Raw genomic sequence first — 12,838 nt, forward strand, 5'->3', positions numbered from 1 at the left:
TACGTCCAGTTTTATAGTCTAGGGAAGAAAACATCTGTCAGAAGGTACACGGATTGCCTATGGCTTTGCTATATGAAGTGCTGTGTGCTGCCATACTGGGCTTGTGCACATGGCTTTGTCAGATGCACAAGGCGAAGTTTGTTATATACATGGGGTGAATATTTTCTTTTCTTTCATTAATGTTCTATTTTCCGCTCAGGGAGTAACACATCAGCAGTGGTATCTATTCAATGATTTCCTCATTGAACCTGTGGACAAGGTATGGTGGACATGAAATGATGGGGATGTATCTTAGTAACTGAGGGAACCCTTTTTAATACATGTCTTGACGATACTTTTTTTTTTTCTTCTTCCCCAGTGCGAGTCTGTACAGTTTGACATGAACTGGAAGGTCCCTGCAATACTTTTCTATACCAAGAGGAGCCTGAACCCAAAATACAACTTAGCAAGTAAGAGATTGTATGTGCATCTTTTCACCACCTTCGCTATTTTACAACTGCTTATTAACCAGTCATTGCTAAAACAAATTTCCCACAGTTAAGAACCCAATTGAAACTAGTGTGTTACTGGCAGAAGCCTCTCTAGCAAGGAAGCAAAGGAAGTGTCATGCCACCTTCATTCCATTGTTGCTAAATGAGATGCCACAAGCAGGAGAACTGGTGGGCCTCGATGCAGAGTTTGTTACCTTAAACCAGGTAATGTTTAGATGCAGGGTTATTGCACAATGCATTTTAGATTTGTGATCATTAGAATTAGGGATGAGCGAATCGACTTCGGATGAAACATCCAAAGTCAATTTGCATAAAACTTTGTTTCAATACTGTATAGAGCGAGCTCTCTGTACAGTATTAGAATGTATTGGCTCCGATGAGCCAAAGTTACTTTGTGAAGTCTCGCGAGACTTCGCATAACTTCAGAAATTGATTTATACTGTAAAAATAATTTCCCGAACTCTGGTTCGGTATCCAAGTGGTATCGGAGCCAATACATTCTTATACTGTATGGAGCGCACTCTCCGTACAGTATTGAAACAAAGTTTTATGCGGATTGACTTCGGATGTTTCATCCGAAGTCTATTCCCTTATCCCTAATTAGAATAGTTACCATATCTGGAATCTGCTGAAATCTGCTTCTGTCTTCAGCATGGGGATCCTAGATCCCTGTCCTGGCTGCAGAGGTGGGTGCTGGCTGCCACATCAGGTCAGATAATCAATGGCTACATGATCATGCATGTACACATCTTTCCATTCACTTTTATGGGTCGCTATCCCAGGCAGTAGGAGTATCAGGGTTCCCTTGTTCTGGAGATGGAGATGCTGATCCCACCTCTGGGAGCTGTCTCAGACCTTTTATGCCATATCATGTGGATAGATAATAAATGTCTAAAATGGGAATACCTCTATCATGTGGGAAGCTGCATTTATTCACTGGCTATTTTTAATATTGAATTTACCCTAAAGGGAACCTCTCATCAACTTTATGCTGACCTCCACTGAGGGCAGCATAAATTTGTGACAAATGCTGATCTCAGCGGTGTGTCACTCATGAGCTAAAAGTAAGTGGTTGCTGAGAACCAGCATCATAATCATTGCAGCCCAGGGCTTGAAAAGAGTCAAATCTACCTGAGAAGAATCATGGTTATTCATAATCTCCTGCACTCGCCCATCTGCTGATGGTTGGCAGTTCTCTCCTAGAGAGAGAGAAAACTAGGTAGAAGCCTGTCAATCATCAGCAGGTGGGCATGGAGAGCAGGAATTCATGAATAACCATGACTCTTCTCAGATGACCAGGACTCTTTTCCAGGCCTAGTCTGCAATGATTGTGATGTTGGTTCTCGGCAACCACTTATTTTTAACTTCTAAATGACAGACTGCTGAAATCAACTCGCCTGTGTCTACTTTATTCTGCTGTTAGTATGGGCAGCACAAAGGTGATGACAGGTTCCTTTTAAGAAGGAAAGGAAAAAATAAATGTTTCACTCGTATCATTGGGGGGACACAGGACCGTGGGTATAGCTGCTGCTGCCACTAGGAGGCCACACTAGGCTGAAAAGTGTTAGCTCCTCCTCTGCCAGCTATGCTCTCTCCTGGCTGAAGGGGGTATATCCGTTTTTAGCTTAGTCTCGAAGGAGGCAGACCTCCTTTCTTGCAGGGCGGCTTCCCTTTTTTTTTTTTTTTTTTTTTTTTTTTTTGTCTTTTCCCTTTTCCCTATTTAGGTAGGGGAAACTCAGTCGCCTAACCTCTGTCTACCCCGGGAGCAAGGCTGGTGTGGGGTTCCCTCACTGCTCGACCTCCCCCAAGGAGCAAAGGTGGACCATGGCAGCCTAACTCCCCTGTTTCCCGCCAGCCGAAGGGTCACCTGGATCCGGCAAGACACCCCCCCCCCCCATCCCGGCCATTCCAGTCTCCTGCCACTTCAGATGCCAGCTGCTGAGGCGGGTGACCCTGCTGGTCCTTTGAGGGGGGTGAAGAAAAGAGGATGAAGATGGGGTGAGTATTTGGGATTGGGATGCGTACTTCGGCCCTCTTCCTTTTGTCGCTCAGTACACTGGACCAGCAGTTATGGCGTCGTCCAGGATTTATTACAGAACTTGAAGGTCTTTTTTGCGTTTCTGTGCGTAGCGTAACCTCTCCCCACTACTCTTCTCCCTTCCCACCATCCTTTCATTACTGCAATAGAGTCTGGATTTGGGTCTTGCCCTTAGTTCCTTGAAGGGACAGGTGTTGGCACTGTTTTTTTTTTGTTTTGTTTTTTTTTCCCAGTGTCCTCTGGCACTACAGGCTCCGGTTAAGACCTTCCTACAAGGGGTGGCCCACACCGTCCCTCCTTATCTTCGTCCCCCCGCCCCCTTGCCTTCTTGGGACTTGAACCTGGTTCTGGGTTCCCTCCAATCGGCTCCATTTGAGCCTTTGCACACAGTTCCCCTCCGTATTCTCTCCTGGAAGGTTGCATTCCTGGTGGCTATCCCTTCCATCAGGCGTGTTTTTGGAGTTGGCAGCGCTTTCCTGTAAGGAACCCTTCCTTATTTTGCATCAAGATAAGGTGGTACTCTGACCTATACCTTTTCAGCCGAAGGTAGTCTCTGCCTTCCATGTGAACGAGGACATTGTTCTTCCTTCGTTCTGCCCCTCTCATTCGCATTCTAGGTAGCGGGCTATCCATCAGCTGGATGTGGTTAGGGCTCTCAGAATTTACTTGGCAGTCTCGAGCGCTTTCCGCCGTACGGACTGTTTGTTATTCCTGAAGGTCCTCGCAAAGGTTTGGGGGGCCCTCCAAGGTGACAATTGCCAGGTGGATTAGTTTGGCAATTGCTGAGGCATACTGCTCCCACAGCATTGTGCCGCCTCTTGGTATCACAGCCCACTCGACCAGGGCGGTGGGTGTGTCTTGGGCTCACTTCTACCAGGCTTCAGTTTCACAGCTGTGCAAGGCAGTGACTTGGTTGTCCTTGTACATGTTCACCAAGTTTTACCAGGTGAATACTTTTGCATCAGCGGACTCTGCGCTGGGCCGCAAGGTCTTGCAGGCAGCGGTGTCTTGAGTTTACGCAAGGCAGTTTTTCATGGGGTTGTGTTCTTCCCGTCCCGTGGACTGCTTTGGAATGTGCCCGAACACCGGCCCCCCCAACGCCCCCCCCCCCCCAAATGATACGAGCAAGAACTAGATTTTTATGGACTCACCGGTAAAATCTTTCTTGCTTAGTTCATTGGGGGACACAGCTCCCACCCATTATTTCCCATCATTGCCGCAGGTACTAGCGGTTTGTTTGCCGGTGGGGTTCTCAGTCTGGTTTGGCCCTTCCGGCATAAGTAATGTTCTGGTTTATTTCGTGTGTGATTTTTATTTTTTATTTTTATTTTTTTCTCTCTCCTACTGCTTGGGCAGAAACTGATATGCTCTGTCCTGGCTGGAGGGGGTATAGCCGGCAAAGGAGGAGCTAACCCTTTTCAACCTAGTGTAGCCTCTTAGTGGCAGCAAACAGCTATACCCACAGTCCTGTGTCCCCCAATGAACTAAGCGAGAAAGAGATTTTACAGGTGAGTCCACAAAAATCTTGTTTTGCTTATTGTAGGAGCACAAACAGAACAATTATTATTATGATAATAATAATATTTTTTCATCAGACCTCATATCTGACCCACAATCTTTTATTTTTTATCAGACCACAGATCAGACAGTAAAATAAAACTCCTCCACGTGGCGTGCTCTTCCTGAACTTACAGCTCCATGCTTTTCTGCTGGTGACGCGCAGCATTGTAATCTGACGACGCACAGCGTCCGGTCATAGTGCACGCCTACGTACACTACGTCCTGATTCTATACGCATTCAGTGCACAGCACAGTGGGTGCTCAGACCAGGGAGCGGTGAGGACAGCCAATGCTACAATCCCTGCACCTATTGGGGTATATTGGTGTCATAGAGGAAGGGGCTACACTATAAACTGACTTCTTTCGCATTGGGCTACATAATAACATGAAGGGACATGTTAATTCACACCCTGGCTGCACTTTTTACTGTAATTCTGTAAAATTTTGCAGTATTTTTAGTGTATTTGATTGTGGCTATTTTTGTATATAGGTATGCAGAATTCCAGCTTTGGGTGTAATTTAAATTTTCTTGTAAATTAGAGTCCTACATTGACTATCCTATCTATTTTCAAAACTTTTTTTCATTCTCTGACCTAAACCTACCTTTAAATGTTTGGATTATTGTTGGCCCATATTTTAACAACAGGAAGAAGCCGAGTTACGGAGTGATGGCACAAAGTCCACAATAAAACCTAGTCAGATGTCTGTTGCCCGTATTACCTGTGTAAGGGGGCAAGGACCTAATGAAGGTGTTCCATTCATTGACGATTACATCTCCACCCAAGAGCAGGTAAACTGTTCTGCACCATAGGAATAAAGCATTTCTAAGTGTGTGGGTTTTCATAAAGGGCCCAATAAAAAAAATGTATTTTATTTTTTTGTAGGTGGTGGATTATCTTACACAGTACTCTGGAATAAAACCTGGCGACTTAGATGCTAAGATCTCGTCCAAGCATCTGACTACTTTGAAGTCCACATACTTAAAGCTAAGGTTTCTCATCGATGTAGGGGTGAAGTTTGTGGGTCACGGCCTTCAAAAAGATTTCCGTGTCATAAATTTAATGGTATGAATCGACTATTAAAGGAGTTTTCCCTGGGAATAATTTTATTTAAAAGGGGTGTAATGGGTTAAAAATCGTGGATCCCCAGTGCTCTCCAGAGTAGCAGGGGATCAGTGAGGTTCTTAATGATGCTTTTTTATTTTTAACAAATTGCAGTCCCTTTTTTATGTATGTGTGTGTTTAAATATCTGATAACTGCTTTTAATTTGAAGCCCCATCTTTAATTTTCTTATGTATTGGATGCAGGTGCCAAAAGATCAAGTAATTGATACGGTCTATCTGTTTCACATACCACGTAAAAGAATGATCTCTCTAAGATACTTGGCATGGTATTTCCTTGGTGAGTATCCAGTTTTTTTTTTTTATGTTGAAGAGTTTGTCATCACTAATAGAAGATTAGACTGTCGGCTGCTGCACCTGAGTTGTGACGAGACTTGCACCAAGTCCTAAATTAGGCGCAGCATCCAGCAAAGCGCCTGGTGAATGCTGCCGGACTGTGGAAAAAAAAAAATATATATATATATATATATATGCCATTGAGTACTCTTAATTAGGGGTGCACCGAAATGAAAATTCTGGTCCGAAACCGAAAATTCAGGATGCCCTTGACCGAAAACCGAAACCGAAACTGCCTTTTTGCCCAAATACTTTTAAAATACTTTTTTTTTTTTATGATTTTATTAATAATTCTTTTTCATGAATGAAATTCATCTGTGGGTGGCGCTGTTATGGAGAGGGGGATCTGTGTGTGGCGCTGTTATGGAGAGGGGGATCTGTGTGTGGCGCTGTTATGGAGAGGGGGATCTGTGTGTGGCGCTGTTATGGAGAGGGGGATCTGTGGGTGGCGCTGTTATGGAGAGGGGGATCTGTGGGTGGCGCTGTTATGGAGAGGGGGGATCTGTGGGTGGCGCTGTTATGGAGAGGGGGGATCTGTGGGTGGCGCTGTTATGGAGAGGGGGATCTGTGGGTGGCGCTGTTATGGAGAGGGGGATATGTGCACTGTTATGGGCATAACAGTGCACAGATCCCTTTCCCCATAACAGTGCACAGATCCCCCCTCCCCATAACAGTGCACAGATCCCCCCCTCCCCATAGCAGTGCCATAGACCGATTCCCCCTACCCATAACAGCCCCGGCCCTGCTGCTCACAGCATCACTCACTGCATCTTTATTTTACCTTACAATCGTGACGCTCCGGTAACAACTCTGCAGGCAGAGCGGAGGGCGGCGTAACGTCACTTACTCACGTGACGCACCTGCTCCGCCCATTTTATGAATGAAGGAGGCGGAGCAGGCGCGTCACGTGAGTAAGTGACGTTACGCCGGCCTCCGCTCTGCCTGCAGAGTTGTTAGTTACTGGAGCCTCACGATTGTAAGGTAAAATAAAGATGCAGTGACAAAGTAAACCGCCCGCCCGCAGATGGTGGGTGACAAATCCCACACCCCATATTTTCGGCCGATATGTAACAATATCGGCCGAAGTGGATTAGGTGCATTTTCGGCTGATATTTTCGGCTGCCGAAATTTCGGTGCACCCCTACTCTTAATCATTCCCCCCCTTAACAATAACTGTGCCTTCATATTTCACTTCCTGTTGTTTTGCAGGCCTTTTTATTGCGCTTGTAGCACTTGAGTAAAAATAGGTGACCATACATATACGGCTTAATCGCTTTATTTTCTAGATCTTAAAATTCAAGGGGAGACACATGATAGCATAGAAGATGCTCGGACAGCCCTACAGCTTTATCGCAAGTACTTGGAGCTTAGTTGCAATGGAAAAGAGCCAGATAATTTCCGCAAAGTGTTGAAGAGCCTATATGAGAAGGGACGAAAGATGGACTGGAAGGTTCCGGAACCAGAGAGTCAAAGCAGCCCAAAAAGTAAAGTGGACATGATTCTTCTTGACTCTGATACGAATGATGATATCCCATCAGCACAGTGACCTTACTTGACTATCTATATTGCATCAGTTTCTTTAACTAACTGACGCTGAACTAGTCTTATTTACCTTCTCACTGACCACTAACTTGTGATAGACTGCCTTTGTATTGTATATATTACTTCTTTATGATGTCTAGAAGTATTTATAGCAATGATTAGCTTCCCACTATGTGAAGTTACTTGCATTCATGGCTGTGATTGAATTACGATGCATCTCATTTAATTTGACAGCTTTGTGGACAGACAGTTGGACTATATCCTTTTCTAACAAACCTTTTATGAATGATTGTCTGTCTAGCTTGGAATTACCAACTTTTGGTTTTGTTATGACATTGCTGTCTCCAGCGTTAACTTATTTTAGAAATGGTATCATGTTATTGAATGTCAAGATCTTTAACTGGAGTTAGTTTTGCATTGCTGGAGATCTTCTTAATATTCCTCGCCTGCATCCCGAATCGGATAGTAAAGGGTATTGTACAGATCCCAACGGTAGCTGAGAAGTTGTTCTGAGATAGTGTTTTTTTTTTTTTTTGTTTTTTAGCTTTCTAGTTCCCTAAGTATTGGTTAGTTAATATTTGCTGAGTTAAGACTAACACTATATACAGTTGCAAGAAAAAGTATGTGAACCCTTTGGAATGATATAGATTTCTGCACAAATTGGTCATAAAATGTGATCTGATCTTCATCTAAGTCACAACAATAGACCATCACAGTCTGCTTAAACTAATAAAACACAGAATTAAATGTTACCATGTTTTTATTGAACACACCATGCAAACATTCATAGTGCAGGTGGAAAAAGTATGTGAACCCTTGGATTTAATAACTGGTTGAACCTCCTTTGGCAACAATAACTTCAACCAAATGTTTACTGTAGTTGCAGATCGTGCACAACGGTCAGGAGTAATTCTTGACCATTCCTCTTTACAGAACGATTTCAGTTCAGCAATATTTTTGGGATGTCTGGTGTGAATCGCTTTCTTGAGGTCATGCCACAGCATCTCAATCTGGTTGAGGTCAGGACTCTGACTGGGCCACTCTAGAAGGCGTATTTTCTTCTGTTTAAGCCATTATGTTGATTTACTTCTATGCTTTGGGTCGTTGTCCTGTTGCAACACCCATCTTCTGTTGAGCTTCAGCTGGTGGACAGATGGCCTTAAGTTCTCCTGCAAAATGTCTTGATAAACTTGAATTCATTTTTCCTTCGATGATAGCAATCCGTCCAGGCCCTGACGCAGCAAAGCGGCCCCAAACCATGATGCCCCCACCACCATACTTCACAGTTGGGATGAGGTTTTGATGTTGGTGTGCTGTGCCTCTTTTTCTCCACAAATAGTGTTGTGTGTTTCTTCCAAACAACTCAACTTTGGTTTCATCTGTCCACAGAATATTTTGCCAGTATTGCTGTGGAACATCCAGGTGCTCTTGTGCAAACTGTAAACGTGCAGCAATGGTTTTTTTTGGACAGCAGTGGCTTCCTCTGTGGTATCCTCCCATGAAATCCATTCTTGTTTAGTGTTTTATGTATCGTAGATTTGCTAACAGGGATGTTAGCATATGCCAGAGACTTTTGTAAGTCTTTAGCTGACACTCTAGGATTCTTCTTCACCTCATTGAGCAGTCTGTGCTGTGCTCTTGCAGTGATCTTTACAGGACTGCCACTCCTAGGGAGAGTAGCAGCAGTGCTGAATTTTCTCCATTTATAGACAATTTGTCTTACTGTGGACTGATGAACAGCAAGGCTTTTGGAGATACTTTTATAACCTTTTCCAGCTTTATGCAAGTCAACAATTCTTAATTGTAGGTCTTCTGAGAGCTCTTTTGTGCAAGGCATCATTCACATCAGGCAATGCTTCTTGTGAAAAGCAAACCCCGAACTGGTGTTTTTTTTTATTTTATTTTTATAGGGCAGGTCAGCTGTAACCAACACCTCCAATCTCATCTCATTGATTGGACTCCAGTTGGCTGATGCCTCACTCCAATTAGCTCTTGGAGATGTCATTAGTCTAGGGGTTAATATACTCTTTCCACCTGCACTGTGAATGTTTACATGGTGTGTTCAATAAAAACATGGTAACATTTAATTCTTTGTTTTATTAGTTTAAGCAGACTGTGATTGTCTATTGTTGGGACTTCGATGAAGATCAGATCACATTTTGACCAATTTGTGCAGAAATCCATATCATTCCAAAGGGTTCACATACTTTTTCTTGCAACTGTGTGTGTGTATATTCTTTCCATAGAGTAATTCTAAATGTGTATGTGCAGATAATGATTTCCCACATAGACACTACTTAATGTGCACAAATGCTGTAGGTTTCCTTTGTCACAGTTTTACTGAGTTATAAATTCAAATATGAAATTTACCTAACTGATTTCCAATTTTGTTTTATCCACAGATGCGCCAGTGTATTCTGCTATGGTGGGACTTTAGTGTCCTTTTTAATTTCTTTTTATGAGCTTGGTAAATTGGAAACTAGTTTCCATTTACTATTTTTATTGATTTTTTTTTTTTACTTGTGCTGAATTGTGACGCCGTTCTGTGAACGCAAACACATCTACTTTTAATAAAACCTTAAACTGAATCCAGTGTCTTTCATTGATCCCATAAGGTGATATTCTTCCCGAACATATTGTAACTTACGGTGCTTGAATTATGGACATCTCATGGTTTATTTGCCAAAATAAAGTACGTTTTCTATTTCATCCACCATGACGGCCACAATGAGAGATGACCCTTGACCTCTGTAGGGGCAGGAACACACAGTTTAAATCTACCCCCCACCTTTTACCCCCTCAGTGTTTTCCTGCCCCTACGGGGGCTAACACATGGAGAGAGTCCTCCCTGAGGGGAGGTGAAGAACAAGAAAGTTACCAGTATCTCCCGCTGTCCTCCTGCGGCAGGGGCTAAGGCTGGACAGCAGGAGCAACAAGGACCCTTGTCCTGGCTTAAGCTGGGGCCTGTGGTCTTTCCCTTATGGCGGGCTTCTTTCCTTTGCTAGAATGAGTTAGCTGCAGTCGGGTGTCGAAACGTGACACGCGCACGATGTGCGGTGTCTTGCGTATTCTATGAAGCTGGCGCATGGAGCGCTTGGTTATGTGGGGACCATGCGGCACATGATGCGCTCAGCATAGATTGTGCGGCGCATTGAGCACGCTGAGGCTTCTCTATCCCAAGGGTGCTGCTTGGTGACGTAAGACGCTGGGAGATTTTTTATTTTAAATTTCAGACCAATATAAATACACAGTGCATTATAATATACAGAGCAATCTTCACACAGGATAGCCATTTGTCAACAACCACCAACTAAAAAGAAGGCAAACCATGACAAACCTATACATAGTACTATATATTCAAAATTTATAAACAAAACAGAATTATACAGTCACCCCCCCCCCCCCACCCAATTGAGCAGCGGTGACGACAGCCAATCTTATATACCGACAGTTGCAGTATTAATTATAACTAAAGTCATGCGTGCCGCTCTGTCTCCTTTCAATATCCTCAAATATTCTAATTTGTTGAAGATACACAATCCATTAATTTATCGAGGATGGGGAGGTAGAGCCCCAGTGTTTGACTAAAATAACTTTTGCCACCATCAGACCCCTCATCCAAATCTGAATGACCCGGACCGGGATTTCCGTTTCTAGAGCATAGTGTCCCAATATCACCGTCAACCCCCCTGGGTTATTCAACATAGCAGCCTCCTTTTGTAAGGTTATGAAAACCTGCTCCCAATAATTTTGTAGTTTACTACAGTTCCAGAGTACATGAACAAAGTCCGCATTCACATATCCGCATTTGGGGCAACAACAGTCCCGGCCTTTGTTTTGGGGAAATTTAGCCTGCATTTTTGGCGTATAATACAGTCGGTGGAGGATCTTAAATTGGATCAATCTATGAGCATTGGAAACTGTAGCTTTCCTCACATTCCTGTAAATGTTAGTCCACCGTAGTGGAGAGCAGTTCAACTCTTACTCCCATTTACTAGGACTTTTTAAAAGTATTACAGTTGCCAATGCCGTTCTGAGTTTACTGTATAATCTAGATATCTTAACCTTCCCTTCTTTCTGGGCATAACAATAATCAAAAAATACTCTCGTGGAAAAATATAGCCTTTATTCCTAGAGGCTTCAAATGTGTGTTTTAAACGTGCATACATAAACGAATCTAATGGTGAACTATCAGTCAAATTAAATTCTCTAAAAGATTTAAAATGTCCCCCATGAAAAAAGTGACACAAATTTATGACTCACTTACGTAACCAATAAACAAAATCTGTAATTTTGAAGAATTCCACCAGACCCCTGTTCTCCCACAGAGGGGAAAAGGCAAAAGGACAAGAAACTTTTAAGAATCTCAAGCTTATTCCAAGCCCTCTGTAGGGACCAAGGCATCGGCAAAGACTTCCTCAATCCCATAAACCCCGACTCCAAACCTGTGAAGATATTCTCCATTGGTTTATCCATAACCTTTATCAAGTATCATGCAAGTGAATTCTCTTTATAATTACAACAATGCTTAATCTGTGCACATAAATATCTATCCTTGAAAGAAAGGAAATGACAGGCCACCATCTAACTCCGAAAACCATAAATATCGCTGCTTTATACGCACCCTTTTCCTTCGCGAAATTAGATCATTGATAAGTGTCTCCAATCTATGAAAAAAGATGTCATCAATCCAAACAGGGGAAGCACACAACGGATACATCACAATGGGCAAGATAATCATTTTGACCAATGCTGTTCGGTCTGTCTGTGCCAATATTAATTTCTGCCAAGTGCATATTTTGGACTTAACTTTATTCAGAACCGGGGCCAAATTGAGCTCATAAAATCTGTTTATGGCAACCCCAATTCTAACCCCCAAATAATCCAAGGTATCATTAGGGTCCAGAACACTAACGCCACTCCCCACATCTCTGGCCTTGCGGTTCAGTGGGAGGAGCGATGACTAAGTCCAGTTGATCAAATAGCCTGAGAGTTTACCGAAATCCTCTTACTGCTATCACATAAGGAAGGATTTTCCATCCCTGATCCAGGAACAGAATCCCATGATCGGCATATAGACTTATTTTATCGCTCACTCCCGCCACCCCGAAGCCGTCTATACGCTTATCTATTTGAATCTTACAGGCCAACGGTTCAATAAATAGGGGGCGAAAAGAAGGGGGGGGACAGGGGGCATCCCTGTCTCATCCCTCGCGGCATCATAACTGGAGAAGAACCACTACCATTAATATTGATACATGCCACCGGCTGTTCATATAGCTTTTGAGTCATTTCCATGAACGTATGCACCAAACCCAGTTGAGACATAGGAGCCCACAAAAAAGGCCACTCCATCCTGTCAAATGCTTTTGCGGCATCTAAAGACAGGACGGAGTGGTCTATACTACCCCCGACAGAGATTCAAATACACCCTATATAAACTCATCTGTATTGCCGACCCGGAATAAAACCCGTCTGATTGGGGTGTACCAGAGAGGCTATAACCCTCTTCAAGCGATTAGCCCAAATTTTAGCGAATATCTTGTAGTCCGTATTTAAGAGCGATATGGGTCTATATGCGCCCATATCGCTTATATCTTTATCCTTTTTTAGCACCAGGGTGATCACTGCCTCTCTAAATGATGGAGGTAAAGAGCCATATGAACAGGATTCATTCAAGACCTGCAAAAGAATCGGGAGGAGCGATTTAGCATGGTACCTGTACAGTTCAAACGGGAGGCCATCTGGGC

The 12,838-nt window shown here is 43.3% G+C and overlaps 1 protein-coding gene across 2 annotated transcripts in view; it reads left to right on the forward strand.

Annotated features, from left to right (window-relative positions):
- Positions 1–9,670, forward strand: part of PAN2 (poly(A) specific ribonuclease subunit PAN2) — an 85,020-nt gene extending 75,350 nt beyond the window's left edge. The window contains exons 19-26 of one of the 2 annotated variants that reach the window (XM_040425596.1): positions 200–259; positions 359–449; positions 538–695; positions 4,736–4,879; positions 4,974–5,153; positions 5,397–5,490; positions 6,833–7,035; positions 9,491–9,670. In XM_040425596.1, coding sequence (XP_040281530.1) covers positions 200–259; positions 359–449; positions 538–695; positions 4,736–4,879; positions 4,974–5,153; positions 5,397–5,490; positions 6,833–7,035; positions 9,491–9,550 — 990 coding nt within the window. In that variant the 3' untranslated portion in view covers positions 9,551–9,670. The remainder of the gene's footprint in view (positions 1–199; positions 260–358; positions 450–537; positions 696–4,735; positions 4,880–4,973; positions 5,154–5,396; positions 5,491–6,832; positions 7,036–9,490) is intronic. The other variant, XM_040425598.1, reaches the window with a different exon arrangement.
- Positions 9,671–12,838: the final 3,168 nt, after the last annotated feature.

This window comes from Bufo bufo, chromosome 3, assembly GCF_905171765.1.
Source record: "Bufo bufo chromosome 3, aBufBuf1.1, whole genome shotgun sequence".
NCBI classification, from domain to species: domain Eukaryota; kingdom Metazoa; phylum Chordata; class Amphibia; order Anura; family Bufonidae; genus Bufo; species Bufo bufo.